Source organism: Bufo bufo, chromosome 11 (genome assembly GCF_905171765.1).
Source record: "Bufo bufo chromosome 11, aBufBuf1.1, whole genome shotgun sequence".
NCBI lineage: Eukaryota > Metazoa > Chordata > Amphibia > Anura > Bufonidae > Bufo > Bufo bufo.
This window is the reverse complement of record NC_053399.1, coordinates 81,455,574-81,478,802: the sequence shown is the minus strand read 5'-3', so window position 1 is coordinate 81,478,802 and position 23,229 is coordinate 81,455,574. Positions and strand designations below refer to the sequence as shown.

The following is a 23,229-nucleotide window of genomic DNA, read 5'->3' as shown; positions in this document are numbered from 1 at the left end:
ATTTTTTTTCCTGTGTGACCCTCAGGACTCCATCAAATATGATAGAAATGATTGTTTATGGCAACAGTCAGTGAGAGAGAATGTCCATGTGACCTCTCGCCCTGGGGTCATTTACAGATATACAGGGGCAGGAGGATCTATATGTCCCCTCCTTTTCCCTGCAGCCTGTCTGCATGTCCTCCTCCATGCTGACTGAGATTACAGCCGGCTGAAGTCGGATGTGGGCTGTTTGAACCTGATATATCTCAGGCTGTATAGCAGCTAGAGCTTTTACCTGCACATCTCATTCCCGACCCGGTTAATGTATGGCAGCTAGCACTGTGATCCTGGTCTTGTTTCAAATAGTAGATTTAAAACAAGACTAGGATGGCGACTGTAGCTTAATTCTAGTCTAAGAAAGATCTCAAACAGGGTTGGTTCAAAACAGTGATGTCCTCCTCCTGCTGGACGAAGCCTGTTTGGGCTGATTAGTTTTACGTAAGAGTCCGCTTCAGTATAGCTCCTGTACTCCTTCTACATTGTGCTCATCACAGATGGAGATCTCCAAAAATGTGCAGCCTTCATCCCATGGGATTCATGACATTTACTGAACACATTGAATCGGATCCTATTTTTACATTTCTGGATGAGAACATATTTCCTGTGTTCTTTTTATAGCGGCCTTGACTCTGTCTTGAAGATACAAATTGTGAAGATCAAGGTTTAGCACTTTATAGGGGATGTCTAGTGGGGACAGTCCCTTCCCACATGATGGGCACCCTGATGAAGAACTGATCACAATCCACCATTTCTTAAAGGGGAAGCCAATGCTCGTGGCGCTCATTGGACAACCCTAAGGGTACGGCCACATGTTCAGGTTTCCTGATGCAGCTTTTGAAGCCAAAATCAGGAATGGATCACAAAATGGATTCTGTATTTTTTTTTTATTCATTCCTGGTTTTGGCTTGAAAAACTCATCAGAATCATAAAACCTGGATGTGTGACCGTTCCCTTAACCCCCAAGAGGGAGGACTGCTCTTTTCTGTGGCTCTGAACCCAGACATAACTGCTTCTTCCGTCATTCAGCATGAATGAGTGGAGCATCTGGCTTTTTCTTTACCTACGATGATGTACCAGGTCTCTGAATGGGAATGCTAGGTGGAGACTACGTTTCCCCCCATCTGCAGGATTAGTAAATTTGTGGCCTCTGTATGCAGTGATCTCCGAACTCTGGAGGAAGAGGGTCTGAAAGCAGAGTTGTCCATCACACTACACACAACATTGCGGACAGCAGATGAGATGGAGCAGCTTTACGCACTGCTGTCCATATTGTGGTATGCTACATAAATGGTCACACAAGAGACTATAAACTTGCGGAGAGGGAAATGTATTACTTTTCCAATGCAGTAACAGCCGCCACCATTTAATCACACGAGGGGGGGGGTTATTGATCCCCATAAAGACTAATGCAAGTAGGCAATTAGGCCAGCATCTACATGAATGATTTACATGGCATCCAAGGGGTTCCAATAGGGAATGGAAGGGGGGGGGGGGGCGCAAGAGCAGTCAATTAAATTTCTAATATCATTTGACCTATAAAGGTTAGAAAACGTACCTGTGGCTTCCCGTGATGTCAGACACGCAGGATGAGGGAGTCTGCTGTGAAGGTTATGGAGACCTCTGCTGAATGTTTACTGAGGAGGAAGACGATAGATAGATGGGCAGAGAGGATCCGCACCACTGAGGAGGAAGACGATAGATGGGCAGAGAGGATCCGCACCACTGAGGAGGAAGACGATAGATGGGCAGAGAGGATCCGCACCACTGAGGAGGAAGACGATAGATGGGCAGAGAGGATCCGCACCACTGAGGAGGAAGACGATAGATGGGCAGAGAGGATCCGCACCACTGAGGAGGAAGACGATAGATAGATAGATGGGCAGAGAGGATCCGCACCACTGAGGAGGAAGACGATAGATGGGCAGAGAGGATCCGCACCACTGAGGAGGAAGACGATAGATAGATGGGCAGAGAGGATCCGCACCACTGAGGAGGAAGACGATAGATGGGCAGAGAGGATCCGCACCACTGAGGAGGAGGACGATAGATAGATGGGCAGAGAGGATCCGCACCACTGAGGAGGAAGACGATAGATGGGCAGAGAGGATCCGCACCACTGAGGAGGAAGACGATAGATGGGCAGAGAGGATCCGCACCACTGAGGAGGAAGACGATAGATGGGCAGAGAGGATCCGCACCACTGAGGAGGAAGACGATAGATGGGCAGAGAGGATCCGCACCACTGAAGAGGAAGACGATAGATGGGCAGAGAGGATCGCACCACTGAGGAGGAGGACGATAGATAGATGGGCAGAGAGGATCCGCACCACTGAGGAGGAAGACGATAGATAGATGGGCAGAGAGGATCCGCACCACTGAGGAGGAAGACGATAGATAGATGGGCAGAGAGGATCCGCACCACTGAGGAGGAAGACGATAGATGGGCAGAGAGGATCCGCACCACTGAGGAGGAAGACGATAGATGGGCAGAGAGGATCCGCACCACTGAGGAGGAAGACGATAGATGGGCAGAGAGGATCCGCACCACTGAGGAGGAAGACGATAGATGGGCAGAGAGGATCCGCACCACCGAGGACCAGACTGCGTGTAGGAAAAGATAGTGGTGATTGGTAAGTATATCATAGGATTCTATCCCGTGGTCAATCAGCCGTGGCTTTCCCGCTAATCACAGGCTGTCAGGGCTTGCTGGGAGTTTCTAGTTCTCCAGCAGCTGGACGACCACAGGTTGCAGACCACAGCTGTAAATGTTAGAACAAGTCACAATTTTTTTTACACACGACCACTGTTCTGCTTTATGCCGTGAGCACAAGACACCAACAATTAGCAAATGGTCTAAGTTGTCCCTTTTGACCATCTCAAGCCACATGTACGTGGTCAGCTTGGCCAGGATATGCCATCACTCACTGATGGTAAAGGTCCAAGCGCAGTGACCCTCACTAGTCATGATATCAGAGGGGTCCATGGGGCCACAGTCTGAATTGCAGTACCTGCACAGTGTCTGGGCAGTAATGTCTCTATGTACTTTCAGAAAGAGCCACGGCCCCTTCCTTCTAGCAATCAGTAGGGGTCCCCGAGACTGGGACATGGCCTAGTAATATGTTGTCATCAGCTGCCTTTGGAAAGGCCTTTAATGTATCTCCTCTTGGAAAGTCTAACCCACACGGACATCCAGATGCAGATTTCGACACGTGGATTTGCTGAGGAATCCGCCCTCTACAGGTTTTATTTTCTTTGACTGGTACTACTGGGACTGCTCTGCATATGCTGCTGTCAGTGCTTGGATCTCTAATGCCACATACTCCCTAGTGGTGCTCTGTGTCTTTAAAGAATCCATATGCAATGTGTAGTAGAGCAGAACACGGCACTCAACTGGGGGTAAAAATCTTCTTGCTTTATTGCTTTCTGTGGGTTACCTGAAAATGGACATGAACATCTAGGCGATGGCCGTTTCATGCATACCTGCACCTCGTCTGGCCAGGTATGCACGAATCGGCCGTCTCCTAGATGTCCATGTGTAGGTAACGCGCAGAAAGCAATAAAGCAAGAAGATTTCTACTCCCAGGTGAGTGCCGTGTTATGCTCTACTACACATCTACCTATGGGACAATCCACCTTACCTGCTTTCCACCTCTCCTTTGGCTCCTGGGCTTTATTCACTAGTCTTCCAGTCTACATCTGTATGGACAGGGTCACATGTGTCACTGCAGCCAATGACGAGCCTCATCGGTGACATGTCCCCAAGCGGAATGTGACCCAGCAGTGATATGCCACTTGGGGAGACGTCACCACTGAGGCCAGTTATTGGCTGCAGCCGCACACATGACGCTGTCTGTGTGGAAGTTGACAGGTGGGAACTGGAAGACCAGTGAAGAGTGGCAGGGAGCAACTGGAAGCAGGAGAGTATGAATATGATCCAGAAAATGATGTCCATGTACAGTACAGACCAAAAGTTTGGACACACCTTCTCATTCAAAGAGTTTTCTTTATTTTCATGACTATGAAGGCATCAAAACTATGAATTAACACGTGGAATTATATACATAACAAACAAGTGTGAAACAACTGAAAATATGTCATATTCTAGGTTCTTCAAAGTAGCCACCTTTTGCTTTGATTACTGCTTTGCACACTCTTGGCATTCTCTTGATGAGCTTCAAGAGGTAGTCCCCTGAAATGGTCTTCCAACAGTCTTGAAGGAGTTCCCAGAGATGCTTAGCACTTGTTGGCCCTTTTGCCTTCACTCTGCGGTCCAGCTCACCCCAAACCATCTCGATTGGGTTCAGGTCCGGTGACTGTGGAGGCCAGGTCATCTGGCGCAGCACCCCATCACTCTCCTTCATGGTCAAATAGCCCTTACTTTTAAAGTTTTCCCAATTTTCCGGCTGCCTGACTGACCTTCATTTCTTAAAGTAATGATGGCCACTCGTTTTTCTTTACTTAGCTGCTTTTTTCTTGCCATAATACAAATTCTAACAGTCTATTCAGTAGGACTATCAGCTGTGTATCCACCTGACTTCTCCTCAACGCAACTGATGGTCCCAACCCCATTTATAAGGCAAAAAATCCCACTTATTAAACCTGACAGGGCACACCTGTGAAGTGAAAACCATTTCAGGGGACTACCTCTTGAAGCTCATCAAGAGAATTCCAAGAGTGTGCAAAGCAGTAATCAAAGCAAAAGGTGGCTACTTTGAAGAACCTAGAATATGAGATATTTTCAGTTGTTTCACACTTGTTTGTTATGTATATAATTCCACATGTGTTAATTCATAGTTTTGATGCCTTCAGTGTGAATCTACATGAAAATAAAGAAAACTCTTTGAATGAGAAGGTGTGTCCAAACTTTTGGTCTGTACTGTATATACCACACAGCTTTACCTGCTGTCCAGAAGAGACGGGCACAGAATTATGAGAGGGCTGCTGGGGTCCACGCAGAAGACGGGGCAGGAGTATATGACCTGCTCCGTGTAGCTGTGGCTACACAGGATATAAACCTGTAAAGTAATTCCAGAACTACATCCAGTTCCATTAATAACCAGAGAGCCTTTATAATGCAAGGAAGCCGGCGTCTGAAAACCTCCAGTACACAGAGCGCGGAGGAAAGTCAGATTGTTCCTAGCTGTTTAATCTTCCCCACCGCTATCTATACATCAGTACAATGGGGTATTGTGATTAGCAGCGCCTTTTTCCTGAAATGGAGCCTAATGATGGCAGAAGAAGTGTTTATTTCCTGGACGCCTCAGCTGGCTCCATTCTTTTTCAGTTAATCTCTCGAATTTCTGTTTCCTCCCTTTTTGCTGCAGAAAAAAAATAGAAATAACAAAAACAGAAAAGCCAAATTAACTGGTTGTAATTATTGCTTTTCCGCTGAAGCATTATGAGCTAAATGAGCGTATATGTATAAATATATTCATATAACTCCTTAGAGCTGCCGCCAGATCAGATAATAATCGCGTAAAATGATGTTAATTATTACATTTCATTTTTTTTTAGCATTTTTTATTTATTTTATATTTTGTTTTAATTATACAATGGTGTCTGTCATATTTTTTCTGTTGCTTTCCATTATTCAAATTTCAAATACACATCTGTTAGGACATACCCAAGGCTTGAAAATTGGACCTTCCCGCTGGTCGTGCTGTCCCCGTCAGCCATTGGTCCTGGTGCTTCAGGGGTTCTTTGTCCAGGATTGGAGCTCTCTCCGATCCTGGCCATTAGTCCAGGAGGGCAGCTTTCGACAGCCACCCCCATCCCCTTTGTGCCTGCACCATCACCCTGACTTACATGTATGTTGGAACTGATGATGTACATGTCCTGAAGTTTGCAAAGATGGCCACGGTCTCCGGCATGTTGTGACATTACTACTATATGTGTTTGTACAGAGAGGAGAGGGGGCCACTTTGTAGAATCAAAATGCAGCCTTTCCTCTCGTTGTGAAGCTTTCGGCTTTTCTTTTCGATACTGGATTTTCTTTGAAGCCATTGTACAGTTTGTGCGAGGAAATGAAAAAGTGTGGACACAGACCACTGATTGAAGATCGGTGTCATTCGTTTGAATGGGGCTTGCAGAAATGCTTGTGCTTCCCGCAAAACAAAGCCGTTCAGATGAATGGAAATGTCTGCGTCTCATCCAGTTAACCACTACCTTTCTGTGTACTGATGGGCGTAAGAACCCCAAACAGCGTCTGCAGATGGTAGTATGGTATGAGCTATTTTGCGTGCATTTGCCTCAAAGATAAGTTGCTGTACACCTCTGTGTCTCTTCAATGAGCAGCAGTGCCCCCATAGATGGAACCAACATAGGTGGTCACTATCCTCCAGGCCCTCTACAGCATGCTCCTGTGACAGGTATACCACTGGGATTTGGATTAAAGAAGTGTTTATATCAATCCAATATGTTAGCTCATTGGTGACATCCAATACGCCTTTTTACGGTGGCCCAGTCTAAGGTCTCCTGTGCAGCAGAGCGTGGGCTCGGCTTTCACATGAGAGCCAGGAACCTGCTTCAATGACCTGGAACAGCAGAAGTGCTGATAAACCCCTTAGATGCTGCGGTCAATTGCCGAGGCATCTCACTGTCTCTCATCGGCATCCTGTGAATTAGATTGCGGGGGTGCCGATGTCTTCCCATGGCAGCCTGAGGCCTAATGAAGTCCCCAGGCCTGCCTGCAGTGTATTCCCATCAGGCTGCGCTTCTCTTTCAGTATAGCACTGACAGTATAATACATTGTACTGCATTAGCAGTACAGTGTATTATAGAAGCAATCAAAAGATCCCAAAACGGTTGCTATTAAAAAGTACAGTACAAAACAAGCCCTCCAACGGATCCATTGATGGAAAAATAAAAAAGTTCCAGCTCTTGAAAGGCGACGATGGAAAAAATTAAAAAAATTGCTTCGTCACTAATTCCCAAAACAGGCTGGTCACTAAGGGTTTCCTAAACCTTTGTTGGAAAAAATGAAGGTTCATTAGTTCATTAGCTTCATCGGCTCTGGTCAGCTTTTCGAGCGTTTGGAGTACAGATCCCATATGTTTTCCATAGATCAATTCTCCACATGTCCAAAAAGCCGAGCTTAGCTGATGGAAGACGAAGAGGCGCACTTCTGCCCCTTCGTTTTTTCTACAAAGGTTTCCTTACCCTTTAAATGCCTCACGTGTTATTTCTTTGGGTTTATATGTCTACTGAGATGTTTCTGTGGTGAAGCTGAAATGATCTTTTCTACATTCAGTTGTCCACACATCAGCTTGTCTTATGTAAGACCTTCTTGCCCCATTACTGGAGCCTTCTACATCCCCCAGTAATAGACTTGACAGTGTCTTCCCCTCTGAAATATCACGAGCGCCTGTTTTGCTGAGGCGTTAGGAGGCTGAAGAATAGATTTTTGAAGGTCATACCTCAGGTAGAACCCATGAATCATCTAATGTAATAGCTGGTTATCAGTTTAGCTGAAGCTTCTTCCAAATAGGGACCTCACGGCAGACTGCTCGGTGTGGGTGTGGGATATGGAGAACCGCTCTTAATTACATTCCAGAAAATTAATGCAGCGTGACTTTCTTTCATTCAAAAACAGTTGCACATTAACCAGAATAACAATGTGCTACTACATCTGCTCGCATTGTAACATTTTCTTTATTTTTTCTTCACTGATTGCATAAATGATAACGTGATATAAGTCCCATAACCATTTTTATACTAAATTGTGCAGATTTCATAAGTTGAGGTTATGGCCATGTCAGAAGTCATTGTTTCCGAGGACAAATATAGATCACTGGGACAGTGTCATAATGGGAAGCCGGAAGGACTGGAAGCAGTTAGTAGTAATGGAGATTCCTGTTAAGCTATGACACGTGAACTGAGCTGTGTGCGCGCTGAAGTTTGTATTCCTAAATGGTTGCTAACATTTCAACTAACTTTGCATAAATTAATAATACAGGTGAAGGTAAGAAACTTTGTAATGCATCTTATGAAAGAAAAATGCTTCTTTCTCCCACACCCCCCAGAACTGGAATTCTTTGCTAAATCTGTTTTGAGGGACTAGACAGACTCACTGAAAGATCAGATTACATGCTGCCATAAAAGTCTATGGAGAGAGGTGGCTAAATCTATAGTACAAGTGAATATGAGAAACTTTGTAATGTATCTTATCAGTGAAAAATGCTTCATTCGCCTCCCACTCCCTCCTAAAGTAACATTCTGTGCTAAATCTGTCTTAAGAGACTAGACAGGCTGTCAGCTCACTGAAGGATCAGATTACATGCTACCCTTAGAAGTCTATGGAGATGGGATTGGGGAGGAGGAATGAGCTGCTAGAGGGAAAAAGAAGCATTTTTCTCATAAAAGTTATATTACAAAGTTTCTTATAGTCACCTGTACAGTTGATTTCTGTAAAGTTTGTTGAAAGGTTAGTGACCATTTAACCATTATAATTATTTTAGATGCTGTCAGTCGATTCCTTCACAGCAGATGCCGAGTTGTATAGTTTGACTCTGATAAGAAATATACTGTTCCATTCCTACTAACGGTGGAAGCTGAAGTGGCCCGTGGTCACAGGTTTTTACCTTATTTTCATCATAACCAATAGGAGACATATAAAGAGAAGACTGTAATGTTAAGCAGTGGAAACTGCACCAAAAGTGCACTGTGTGAACAAGATCTAAAATGTCGATATAATGAGAACCTAAATCTTACTGAGAATTGTTAGATCCACCCAAAAAAAATATAATTTCAGTTGTGGTTGGAGATTTTAGATACCTCCTTCCCCAGTAAGGCTCCATTCAGACGTCCGTAGTGTTTTACAGTCCGCAAATTGCGAACCGCAAAACACTGACGCCGCAAATCGCCGGCAACCCAATAGAGAATGCCTATTCTTGTCCGCAGCTGCGGACAAGAATAGGACATGTTCTATTTTTTTCTGGAGCCGCGGACCGGAAATGTGGATGTGCTGGCTGCATCTTTTCCGTCCCTATTGGAAATGAATGGGTCCGCACCGGTTCCGCAAAATTGCGGAACGGATGCGGACCCGTTCTACGGACGTGTGAATGGACCCTAAGGGTTGCGCTCACTGGAGTTGATGGTCTACAAAAGTGAAAGGCAATTTCTTTGGTGGCCTTATTGTATAACTAAAAGCTGCGATGAAGAGTGGTGTTAGGCTTGAGAACCTGCTCCCCAATTCTGGCTGGTCAAAGGAAAGGTGATAAGTGTCTGATTGGTGGGGGCCTGGTTGCTGGGACCCCCTACAACCATGGGAATGGGGCTCCCATGTTCCTCCACCCAAAGTCTGCAGGACTCTCTGGCAGTCCCTTAGTGTCTGAGTGGAGCGGCAGTGCACATCCTCGACCACGGAGGACATAGAAGCCCCTGTTCTCATGATCTGTGTGGATCCAAGTGGTTGATCCCCATCTTATCAGATACTTAGCACCTCCAGCAATCATTATAATGCTTTACTCCACTTTTTGATCTGAAAAGTGGGCTTAGTAGAGCATAAAGGACGCACGGTCAGCCATGGTGTGATAAGTAGTGCAGCAGGTATCAGAGCTGGGAACGTTCAGTCTGGAGGCTCCATTGTGTGAAGTCATCCCTTGCAGACTGTATCCTTCATGGGAGAAGATAACAAGGTCATTCACTGCTGGCTCTTCGGCTGGATGCAGAGCAATGTGCTTATCTATCAGTAACCAGGTCCTATCAGATGAAGTAAAGCCACAAAGAAACTGCTCTTTCACAACTGTCTCATTGCCTGGAAGCCATCAAACTCGAAAAATCACCCGACCTCCAGGGCAGGGGAGCACAGTCTTTTCTCGTCTGAGGGCCACATTGCCAGACTTGAACCAATAAACAAGGTCTACAATAAAACCTAGAGTTGTGTTACCACCTGTGACATTAGGGCCACATCAAAAGTGCTGGTGTCGTTTACCACAATGAAGATTAGGGTTGTCATAATACCAGAATTTGGACCTCGATTCCAATGCCAAGTGCCGTATCTCGATTCTGGATACCAAAACTATACTTTACTAAACTGACTTACTAATAATGTATGTCTCTTGGTGTTATTAATTTTGAACCTCCATCAAACCTCATGTACCCAAACATTAACCTCATGCCGCCCATTAGGTACCTATTACTTTAGTACCTGCATGTGCCTCACATTAATGAGTGACCTCCATCATTTCTCTCACATAATGGCAACACTGGGGTTAATGAGAGTCATATAAATCCTAATCTCGCAGAGGGGGAGTCTCCTTTCATCATGCTGTGGTACGGCACAATCAAATGGGTTAACAGCCGGGATCGGAGCTTCCTCTGACTCTAGACGTGAAGCAGGAGCCTGTGCTAAGAACCAAGGCCGGTTCTTAGCAGAAGAGCGCTCCAGCAGCCCTTAACCCCCATCAACTGCAGCAATGCCAAAAGACCTAGCTGCAAACTGAGCACCTGCACAGAAGACAGTGGGCGAATGTTAAGGGGTTAATGGTAATACAGTATGGCATGAGCTTTATACACTACACTAGTTAATGGGTGGCTGCTATTTTGTGGTTGGTACTGCCATGTAGCTCCTGTTCTACAAAACCATGACAATACTAGTGCCATGGTTTTGTACAACAGTAGCCGAATAGCAGTGCCAGCCACCTATTAACTAGTGCCAGCCATTTATCCTTGTAGTTTCAGGCCCTGACAAAAAGTTTGATTTTGCCATTTTCCTTACAAACTAACTTGTGTGGGACAAACAGGGCGAATTCAATGAATCACCAAGGCCTAGTTGCGAGCCACACAGGACAGCATTGCAGGCCACAGGTTGTGCCCCCATGCCAAAAGGGCTTTTCATGGGAAAAAGCGGGTATTGTTGTACTAAAATCAAGGGTATGTCAAGGGCAACCCAACTTTGGACGATGTTCGGTACTAGACTATCTGTCACAGTGTAGGGGGAGGGGAGGAACACCAGAATGACAACAGTAGGAAAATTTTCAGGAACTAGGCCTCAAGGCTAGGGAAAGAGAAATGGTGACCATCTATGGAAACCCTAAACCTAGCCCTGACTCCTGTCAGTATGAATAGACCCTGAAGGTGGGAATATTCATACACTGTAAACCTAGGCCCTAGTAACCCTGAAAATCCCTAGGAGTAGTGACAGGGTCTGAGACTACTGCTTCCTTCCCAGATGAACGAACCAGCGTCTCCCTGAGGCCTAGTAGACAACAAGCAAATGGGAGCAACAAAATACCAAGAGAAGTACACTTATCTTCCATAGAAAATGGATGAGCGGGAACTCCGATGAGGACCACACACCAGCTCTTCCAACTCCAGGCAGAGAATATCAACCGCATGGTAAGAAGTGTGAGTCCAGACTAAATAGTGGAGCAGTAATGACCACAAGCTGCACCTGAGACAAGAGGTGTGGTCATTACCAACAACAACACTGAAGCAAGTGAAAACAGGCTGTCAGATGACCTAACGTGCAGCCAGTCTTTCAGATCTTCTAACCTCTGTCACTGGAAGGTCTGTGATGCTATCAGCGGAGAGACATTTTACACTGGTAACTTTTTAAGGCGCTTCCTCTTGATGTCTATGGACGTTCTTGTTACTGGAGCCCTAAAAATAGTCCAGCTGGGTCCACCTAGAGTGGTCTGACTGGCCTCTAAAGCCTGCGTTATTGTGTCCACACCTACTGTACTACTAATATATTGAGTGGTCTTCACTTTTTCCACCAGCTCACCTTTACCCGACTCTACCCTGTTTTTTTCATTTTCCTACTAGGCCAGTGTTAAAAAAAGTACCTGGTACTTTTTTTAAACTTGATCTCAGGGGGTTCAGAGCGAGCATTGAGGTGGCACCATATCCATGTGGATAACAAACCACCTGGTGCCAAAAGCGGGTAGGGTAGGGTAGAGGTGGTAAAGCAGCAGTGGGCGGCTTCAGTAGTGGGATAAGTATGAGAGTGTGGTGTACAGTACCTCACTCGTCTGACATATGCTACAGTAGGTGCAGTATATACAGTAACCAGCGCTGGATCCAGTGGGTGACCAGTCACAGATGTATTAGACTGTGGGATTTAACCACAGTCTAATCCTTATGTAAGTAAGAAGAAGAAGGATTCTGTTTTTGAAACGGTTAATGGTTTCCACTTCACATGAAGAGCGGTCTTTGTGGAGCTTCTACATGGAGACTGGTGGTATCAGTTGCAGTAGTTTCCACAGCTGTTCATGGAAAAGCCGCCTGTCCCATCACACGTGTTATCTAGAGGCAACACAGGCGCGGTTCGTTCCAGACTATATCATCAGGTTTATCACTGGGAACACAACAAATGCTCCTTTTATTTTTCCAGTCTGTAAAATAATAGAGATCGTAAAGCTGGCCAGTAGACATGTTGACAAATCCCACCAGATTCTGGAAGAGCTTATCAACCGCAGTGACCGTTCACACTCCACCGGTCCCAGAATACACTGGAGACCGAAGGCTCGATGACAATTATGTTAAGTAAACGGCCGTCAATATATGGGAGGCCATATTAGACGTAAATCACTGACAACTGCATTAAAGGAAATTACTTTTTGTAGGCTGAAGTCCAGAAGTACAGTCGCTGTTCTAAGGGCATCTACGAGGTATCGTGAGAGAGATAAGCAAGTATGTGCGGTATCATCCACTAAACGGTGCCCAAAGTCAGTACTTTGGGATGAAATCTATCATGCTTAGGCTACATTCACACAAACTTATTTTGTTTCCGTGTCCGTTCCTTTTTTTTTTTTTTATATTCTGCCCCTCAAAGGTCAGAAATGAATGGAGACAAGTGGAACGGTTTGTCCATCAAGCAGCAGAGCTGCTCCAGAGGCGAACAAACAATTAAAGATTCATTTATTCTTAAAGCAAAAAATATAAGGGCCGCCCAGCGGGTGAGATGAACTGTTTGTGTTCGATTACACAGTCACTTACGGGCTTTGTTACTTTAGTGCCTGTTGTTGTGTTATACGGTTTCCATGAAGAAGTCACCTCTCACCAGTTAGTTGATGTAAATCAGCTGTAGACACACTGGACAGTGGATGATAATGGCTCCCATTGTACCCGCCGTGCCAGAGATGACAGCGCTTATCCCAGAGTTTCCACAAGTGGCAGATAAGAGCCGTGACGTCAGGAGGCCCACCGGGCCTGATACACGATAACCGCAGAATTCACACTGTGGAATTAACTAGCCTCTTGTGCTGACATTTCCATCTACAGTCTTTCTTGGGTGGGCACTTTGTAGAGATTCCACTTATGCAGTCAGTGGCATTTTCATTGTCGCACACGTTGCCCATAGGAAGCGAAATATCACGTTGCCCTCCTGTATATTTGCTAAAAATAATCAGAGTAGAAAGAAATTGCGTAAAAGTTAAATATACCATCGATGTCATGGGGGGCCCAGCCCTAAACTCCTTCTGTTCCCGACATAGATTCACCACATTGTCTGGCAGCCACCACTAGGGGGAGCACAGTGCAGAGAGATTTCTCTGTCTGCCATTAGTATCAATTTCAATTGTATAATTTCCCATGCACTCAGCTCCCTCTAGTGGTGGCTGCATGCAGACTGTTTTATGATGTACTGTGTGGAAGCAGAGGCCTGACCCCTAACATTTTCACCATTCAGACCTCTTCTGCGGCATTGGTCACATGGCTGCACGCTCAGTCCCATTAGTGAATGGCGTGGAACTGCAATACCTAGCACAGCCACTATACTATGTATGGCGCTGTGCTTGGTTTAGTATGCAGAGCCACAGCGATCAGCCGAGTGCTATAGCTGCTTCAAACAGCCGGTTGTCAAAAGCTTCAGGTGTCAGACCCCCACCGATCAGATATTGATGACCTATCCTGAGAATCGATTGTCAGTATGTAACTCCTGGAAAACCCCTTAATGTTAGACGTCAGGCCCCAAAATTAATTTAGACCCCCAAAGTAATATAGACTACTGTACATTAGACCTCGAAATTAATTATGACCCCAGAAAACGTTTTTTAATCTATCAGATGCAGAAATCACATACACCTGTCAATTTATTTATGCATTTCCAGGAGCAATAACAGAGGAACCGCATCAGTCAGAGTCCTAAGATTAGAGAGCTGTCAGGAGAGCTTGCGGTCCTCTCATTCGTCTATATTTTAGCCTAGTGCCACGTCTTGCAGTTTCTCGTGTGGCCCGGAGGTCTGGTGAGCGGGCAGAAGATTGCGGAACGGTTAGTGATTTCCTTGGAGTGATCAAGTCATTTTATCTTGCGCTCTCACTAGAGAACTAGGACGTGCCATGTACCGGTAATTACTTTTACAAGGAGGAAATTGAATTATGTAACTACTGGTTTCCATTTAGAATGGGGATCCGATTAGATTAACATGTTAATAATTCAGAGCGCTCTGACCTTTTCAACTATTACATGATAACATAATGTGCGAGGCCACTGTGAATACAATGCAAATCAAAATTGAACAGTTTAAACTGACTGTAAAGGGCTTGTCCTTGCCGGAACTCCACAGCTCCACCCCTTGTGAAATGGACGGAGCTGGTTACTGCAGCATTGAAGTGAATGGGGGCAGCTCTGCAGTAACCAGATCCATCCACTGCGTAGTTCAGCTGCAGAAGAGCTGATCGGCTGGTATGAGGGTTGTCGGACCCCCGCTAATCAGATGGCCAGACACGAGGGGGAAGGGGGGGTCTCCTTGGCTGTGAAGTTCCTGCTAGCACTTATGTCAGCCGTCCTGCAGCGAATCTGTCAGCAGCTTCCTGCAATTGTTCAGGGTGATGTCACCACACTTGGGAATCATCAGTGGTAGGGTATCCGTTACTATTCATCCATCAGATGCGCGCCCCTCGGGTCTGAGGCTGGATCTGCCACCACAATACTGTATATATTGTCTATAATTCCTGTTTCTTATGTAGCGCCAACATATTCTGCAGTGTTGTGCTGTGGTGATCACTCCCATCACGGTCTGTCCACAGTCGTCACTACTGTTTTCTCTATGACAGAAGCTAAAGATCATTTAGATTTTGGGGAAATGTATGAATACTAATGAAATTCCATTTTTTTTATTTTTTATTTAATAGGACCTATAATAAACGAGAGCTGGAATTTGATTGGTAATCTATGATGAATGTGACATGTGCATCAAGGATACTGCTGCCTTCACTAGCTCTCCAGTCTCAGTACAGCTTCATTCTTCAACTGATTTCCCCTTCTATGAGGGCCTGTATGCCGGCAGATACTGTGCAGAGTAGGGGTGGGCGATATGGCCTAAAATCTATATTGCGATATAATTTGAAGCATGTGCGATATGCGATATAATATTTTCTTCTGTATGTATACAAAAAATACAGATTAATAAACTTTGCAAGAAATTTCATCAGCCCCATGCCATTTGCCATCAGTCAGCGTCAACCCTATGGCGTTTGCCATCAGTCAGCGTCAACCCTATGGCGTTTGCCATCAGTCAGCGTCAACCCCATGGCATTTGCCATCAGTCAGCGTCAGCCCCATGCCATTTGCCATCAGTCAGCGTCAGCCCCATGCCATTTGCCATCAGTCAGCGTCAACCCCATGCCATTTGCCATCAGTCAGCGTCAACCCCATGCCATTTGCCAATTGCCATCATCAGACATGTCCCCCAGAGCCAGTGCCATCAGCCCCATGGCATTTGCCATCATCTATCAGACTGTCTGATGATGGCAAATGCCCCATGGGGCGCTGATCTGATGGCACTGGCTCACTGGGGGACACATGTCTTATTCAGACATGTGCCCCCCAGTGAGCCAGTGCCATCAGATCAGTGCCCCATAGCATTTGCCATCATCAGACATGTGTCCCCCAGCAGTGAGCCAGTGCCATCAGATCAGCCCCATGTGGCATTTGCCATCATCAGACATGTGCCCCCAGCAGTGAGCCAGTGCCATCAGATCAGCCGCCCCATGTGGCATTTGCCATCATCAGACTCCATGTGTCCCCCAGTGCCCCAGTGCCATTAGATCAGTGCCCCATGGCATTTGCCATCAACAGACATGTGTCCCCCAGCATTTGCCATCATCAGACTCCATGTGTGGGGCCTTGCTATATATTCAGACAGAGCAGCCGGTCTCAGTGCCATCAGAAGATGATCGGGTTCTGGCCATCCTTTGCAAAAAGATCCTTTCCTTATCCACTCCCCCCTCCCAACCCCGATCCTCCAGCAAGAGTCCCCGTCCCCCCACAAGAGTCGCTGTTATTATACTTACCTTTCTTGCAGGGTGCTCGGCAGCGGCCGGCTAATGGAGTCCGCAGATGTGGCGTCTTCTTCGAGCACTGGGCGGGACCTGACTGACGTCACATACAGCGTCAGCAAAGCGGGCTGAGGCTGTGTGCACGCCGGCCCTGGCCAGTACAGCGCGGTGCGGAGTCGGGAGGCCAAGGAGCGGTGAGCCAGAAGCTTCTGCGCAATCATTCACTACCGCTCCGTGGTCATATCGCGGGGCGGCGATATAGGCGATGTACACAAAATCCATATCGTGGCACATATCATATCGCCAATATCGCCCACCCCTAAAGCAGAGTAGTGTGTGATTTCCTCCTCCCCCCCCTGCAGAGATTGCCTGTATGACCCGTTCCTCCGCCGGCCCGGGCGCAGTGTTTCCCAACCAGTGTGCCTCCAGCTGTTGCAAAACTACAACTCCCAGCATGGGAGTTGTAGTTTTGCAACAGCTGGAGGCACACTGGTTGGGAAACACTACTCTATAGAGTGCTGTCTGTGTGTGCTTTCCTCCTATCCACAGCCTATGTGATCTGCTCGTCCTAAACTCTTGGATGCTTGTTCTGTCTCCACTCTCTGATCTGCCATGTACAACATCCCCTTTCTTGCTGCTGTCTCTACCCCTGAGAGCAGGGAGATCCAGCAGTCTGCTTTCAGATCTCCAGTATGCAGCAGGACAGCTAGCTATGTAAAGGAGCTACGCAGCCTGTACGGCAAGAAAATAGTAGGACATTTTTAGTGCAGACTATTTAGAAAGTGGTGTCCTTTTGCACTCAGGGAGCAAACAAACAATAAAAAAATCCGTGCAGATGTGTCTATAGCTGTCAATGGAACCTATGCATTTATATCGGAGACACTGTAGTTGCCACAACATTAGAGCAGTGACAGACAAGTCTTAGCGGTGAGAGAATTTCGGGGTTAAAGGGGTTGTCCGAGACGACATGGGGAATCACTAGGCTGTCACTGTTGTCCTAGATGCTTATTAAACTTTAAAGCGAATTGACATCTTTTAAAGGGGTTCTCATGGATACTATTGTCTCACCCCCAGGATATGTCATCAATCACCCCAACCAATCAGCTGCCTGAAGAGGCTGCAGTGCACCGGTGAGTCTGCGCCAGTGAGGTCACGTTCATCAGTCACATGGCCGAGGCACAGCTCAGTCACATTCAAGTGAATAGGGCCGACCTGCAATACCAAGAACGACCACGATTCAGTGGGCGGTGCTGTGTGTGGTAAACTGCAGGAAGGCTGCGGCATTCACCGGACTGCTGCAGCCTACTCAAACATTTGAGGGAGCCCCAGCGATCACATACTGATGACTTATCTTGAGGATAGGTCATCAGTACTAAACACCCAGAAAACCCCTTTAATATCATATATTGAATCAATATTTTCTACTCCTATCCCTTTAAACAGTGGTTTCTACAGCTATAACTGGCTCATTAAACTCCGGCGGAGGCATCTCCTGGTCTGTGAGGACTTTCTCCTATGTTGTCAGGTCATCAGTGAGGCCACGTCTCTCGCTGTAGTCACCGCAGACTCTCCTAATTTCCTCTGCAATCCTGAAAATGTCTCCCCCAGCCGCCCGTTATGTAATCATTTTGCCCGTCCCTCTCTCCCTGCATATGTCCATGGCTGTTATTTTTATCTTCTGCATGACCTGAATCGGTCCCTCCAGGGGGAGTCTACCAAGCTTCAGCTTTTCTGCACAGACAGAAGCTGTGAATGAACGGGGCGGGTGACGTCTGCTGCCAGCGACCTTAAAGGGGTTTTATCATCTCAGACATTGGTGGCATGTCGCTAGGATCGGGACCCGCACCTATCTCCAAAATCACTGTGGACGCTCGCTTTGTTATTCTGGTGTTTATGTTTTTATAGCGCTTTGTGTGGGTGCGTTTACCCACCAGCAGGTTTTAATCCTGACACACCTATTTTCATCAGCAGCTGCTATTGAAGGGCTTCTGCAGTTTGTTTCTCCAGAGGATAGATCATCAGCATCTGATCGGCGGGGGTCCGACACCCGGGACCCCCCACCGATCAGCTGTTTGAGAAGGCAGCCTGTGCTCTGTGGTCTGCATCTGTTCATGGACGGAGCGGAGATATAAGAAGGATATTCTGCAATTACAGCCTATGTCAGGGCAGTCACGTATCTACCTGGCGGAGAACTTACCTGTCCGTTATGCATCAGCTTCTGCTCGGTGAACGGTACCTTATTACTATACTGTGGTTGGCAGAAGGTTTGTGTCTTCTTGGTGCTTTCATGACAATCTGACATAATCACACGTGGAAAGAACGAGGAGTGCGGCGCTCACACCTATTTATAGCTTTTACAGGAAACACGCTCATTTCTTCCATGAAAAGCCCTTTTCATAGGAGCAGACCGGGAAAAGAGCCTGGCATGTGTAGTGGGGGTCGCACCCTTTGGGCGTGGATCGGGCCAAACGATGCATCACGGAAACCTGGAAATCCTTCTATTTAGAAAGATCTTGTGTGATCGGTCCTAGATAATAGGGATGTGCGCACTTACAGTATATAATGGGGCACGGTTACTAGTCCAGCCTTTACCCCCTGCACTGCCCTAAGCTTCGTCTAATTTATGTTGAGGTGTGCGCCCCATCATCTTGGTAGACTGGGCTCCTGATGGACAAACGATGCCAGCCCCTGGATGGGTGGGTGCATAGACAACACAGAATCCACCATTCACAATAGGTGATGGTCACAGCTTATCTTCTCCCTCCCTGCACAATGAGCTTTTCACAGGTCCCACAGCATGGATTATGACGCTTGGAGGCTTCCGTTTTGCATTCTGTCCTAGAATTCCGTTATATTCCTTCATAACGGATCCTATAACAGAATTCCATAACGCCAATGTGAACCCGCTCTTACTGGTGCAAAATCAGAGCGGGCTCCCTTTACGAAGTTATAGCGCAGCACTGAATTTTAGATAAAGGTTTATATTCCCGGGGGGCTTCTAGCAGTGTGCACAGAGCCCTTTCTTCCGAATCTCAGTCTCTTGGACATGGCCAGGGAAGGTTTTCAGCCTCTAGATCTGCACAATGAATGTAACCATTCACTGACTGCTAGCAGAGATTTAAAAAATGATGAGGAATTAAAAGGGGTTTCTAAGACTTTATAACTGATGACCTATCCTCAGGTAACCAGGGTGGTGGACCCTCACTGTTCAAAAACTGATGACCTATCCTCAGGTAACCAGGGTGGTGGACCCTCACTGTTCAAAAACTTATGACCTATCCTCAGGTAACCAGGGTGGTGGACCCTCACTGTTCAAAAACTGAGGACCTATCCTCAGGTAACCAGGGTGGTGGACCCTCACTGTTCAAAAACTGAGGACCTATCCTCAGGTAACCAGGGTGGTGGACCCTCACTGTTCAAAAACTGATGACCTATCCTCAGGTAACCAGGGTGGTGGACCCTCACTGTTCAAAAACTGAGGACCTATCCTCAGGTAACCAGGGTGGTGGACCCTCACTGTTCAAAAACTGAGGACCTATCCTCAGGTAACCAGGGTGGTGGACCCTCACTGTTCAAAAACTGAGGACCTATCCTCAGGTAACCAGGGTGGTGGACCCTCACTGTTCAAAAACTGAGGACCTATCCTGAGGTCATCAGTTATAAAGTTTTGAAAAACTCCTTTAAAGGGATTCTGTCACCTCTTTTTACCCTATAGAGATGCGGACATGCACGGCTAGCATGTCCGCAATATACCTGTCCCATAGCGCTGTGATTTTATAGAGATGTCAATCAGCCTGGTAAGGAGCCCAAGGGGCTGCACTAACCTTCTTGGGGCCCAGCACCGCCTGCGTCCTCCGAATCTCCTCCTTGCTCACAGTTAGATCGCCGTAATCTAGCGCATGCGCAGTGCCGGCATAGTGTTCCTTCCCTGTGCTGGCATCAGCCTCAGGGAAGGAACTGCGCATGCGCGAGCTCGCGCATCACGAGATTACGGCGATCTGACTGTGAGCAAGGAGGAGATTCGGAGGACGCAGGCGGTGCTGGGCCCCAAGAAGGTTAGTGCAGCCCCTTGGGCTCCTTACCAGGCTGATTGACATATCTATAAAATCACAGCGCTATGGGGCAGGTATATTGCGCACATGCTAGTGGCGATCTAGCCGTGCATGTCCGCAGCTCTTTAGGCTAAAACGAGGTGACAGTATCCTTTTAAGTAAAAAGTAACCCCCATGTACACTCCATAGGAGACCGGCGTTCGCGCTCGAGGCCCGCTTCCTCCTGTGTTACCGTGCAGAACAGCTGCCATCTTCTCCGTGGAGCGTAATGGAGATATCCGAATCTGCAGTGAGAACCCCCTAGAGTTTTCACAAGACCGCAAATAAAACATTTTTAATCGGCTTACGCTGCCATATTTAGACATTAATGCCGATAAGTATAAAACGGGCAAATTGCCTTTCATCCATTTCTAATGTTTTAAGTGATTCCAGTTGATTTATAGCCGCTGCTTGAAATGGAAAATTGTAACTTTCCCATTAGTTCATGTTAAGCCAAGTATGAAGGTCACGTTATTTGTGGCCAAACGATTTCTTCCTGATGTATGAGATGTACAGGAGACACAGCAGATGTCTACCCGCTCACCGGGCCCTCTTTACCGCCACCCTTATTACATTCACTGGAGGGGATGTTATAACGTAATGATTGCCTAATCCCTAAGACAGGACATCTCTGATCGGCGCCCCCCGACCGCTGTCGATCAGCTCTGAAGCCACACAGCGCCGTCCATTTTGTAGTGGACGGAGCCGGTAACTGCAGTACTCCTAGATTGTCCTGATCAGTGGGGGTCTTAGAGCCCGGACCTCCTGCCACCGATCAAACAGTGATAGCTCCGGTGACCCCCGACTGTCTGTGTCTACTTGTCCTGCAGCCATGACATCGCGTGCATCCACATGAGCCATGCCAGGTGGTCACAGGCCGTACGTGCCAAAATCACCACTGAAGCCAGTAACTGGCTGCAGTGGTCACGTGGATGTATGGCTGCTGGTAATGTTTTAAAAGAGCAGCGAGGAATGGTGACTGCTTTAACATGCGACTCTATTTTTATTAACTATTTCTGCAGTTCAATTTTTTAATTAAGGAGAAGAAGTTGGGTAGCCTTAGCAAAGTTTTAGTTGCATTGACCTGGTCTCATTTTTGTCACTTTTTTCCATTTCGGTGACTGTCACCACAGAGTCGGTTGTGACCATTTAGTTAAACGCCTCTCTTTTCTTTCTGCAGCGGAGAAGGTAACCTCGCTGGGAAAAGACTGGCACAAGTTCTGCCTGAAGTGCGAGCACTGCAATAAGACCCTTAATCCCGGAGGACACGCTGAGGTAAGGACCTACAAAACAGCCTACTTGTCAGCCCATGAGAGAGAGGTCCATAGAAGATAATGCAGCCCGGAAAGGGGTTCTCCCATGACTAATGTAAAAAATCATCATACAGTACATGACAATGTCTTTCTAACAAACCCAGAACCAGCCCTGTACCTCACATGGATCCAGAGATCTCCCCATTCATTGCTCTAATTGTTCTGCTACATTTATTTTAAGCTGGCAGCTCAGGGGTGTGTCCTTTCTGCTGAAGCTTTCTCACTATCACAGATCAGGGGTGTGTCCTTTCTGCTGAAGCTTTCTCACTATCACAGCTCAGGGGTGTGTCCTTTCTGCTGAAGCTTTCTCACTATCACAGCTCAGGGGTGTGTCCTTTCTGCTGAAGCTTTCTCACTATCACAGCTCAGGGGTGTGCCCTTTCTGCTGAAGCTTTCTCACTATCACAGCTCAGGGGTGTGTCCTTTCTGCTGAAGCTTTCTCACTATCACAGCTCAGGGGCCGTGTCCTTTCTGCTGAAGCTTTCTCCCTATCACAGCTCAGGGGCCGTGTCCTTTCTGCTGCTGCTTTCTCCCTATCGCAGCTGGAGGTTAGAACTGAGCATGTGTGTACACCTTAGCAAGGTGGACAGAGAAATAAGAAAAAGAACCAACAGCAGGTGGCATATTACAATTCAGTTACAAAAGTATTCGGATCCAGGTGCTGGTTTAAAAACGGCAAAATATTTTTAGGTCAGTTCGTGCTGTGTATCTTTTTCACAGCATGTGGAAGGGGTTGCTCTCCTTTTGGAGATCTTTTGGCAGACTGGCCCCCGTCCTTTGAGGCTGAGCATACTTACCTGCTCCCTGCCACTGAGTTCTGGCTCCGTCGCAGCGCTTCGGTCTTCTGCTATCAACATCCGGTTTCACGCTGCTGCAGCCAATGAATGGCCACAGAGGTGACCTGCCCCTCCCATGCGTCGCGTCAATCGGTCATGTGACGCAGGTCCCCCATTGGGGCCAGTCACTGTCTGCAGTGGCATCAAACCGGAGGGGAACAAAGGAGCCAGGACCCGGCCGGGCGGAGCAGGTAAGATCCCCAGAAGATGAAGAACAACCATCCACATTGCTGGTACTGTAAACCACTGTGGATTTGTCGAATACAGATCTGCAGTTTGTCCGTCCCACGCGGACGTACCAAAACGTTCGTTCACATGTGGCTACAACAGACCCCATATGGTGCCCATTCCATCCAGTAGCCATTTATTGCTCATGTGAAAGAAGTGTGGCATCTAATGGACCTATCATATGAGATGATTTATAAAGCCTCTACATGTCTCGTAGTGTCTTGTGCAAATCTCATCTAAGACACGTTAAATAAATGTGTTGGATGTGGAGTCTGTCCCCTGGATTTCACAACTACCACCGATGTACTATAGTGCACTTATGCCTCGGTGCTTTGTTTCAGGCTGCCCCAGCACATTACAATGCATGCCGTGGTCTCCAGTCCAGCTCTTTCTGATGGCCCTGCTCCTCTTCTGTTCTTTCTGCATTGCGCAGGTCAGCAGCGCATGCGCAGTGCTCATAATAAGCATTGTAATGTGCAGGAGCAGGCTGAGAGGTGAATT

General features: G+C 46.9%; 1 protein-coding gene across 1 annotated transcript in view; it reads left to right on the top strand.

Moving 5' to 3' along the window:
* The window catches only part of CRIP2 (cysteine rich protein 2), a 60,161-nt gene that overhangs the window by 13,240 nt on the left and 23,692 nt on the right, over window positions 1-23,229 (top strand). The window contains exon 2 of the mRNA XM_040410863.1: window positions 21,532-21,626. Coding sequence (XP_040266797.1) covers window positions 21,532-21,626 — 95 coding nt within the window. The remainder of the gene's footprint in view (window positions 1-21,531; window positions 21,627-23,229) is intronic.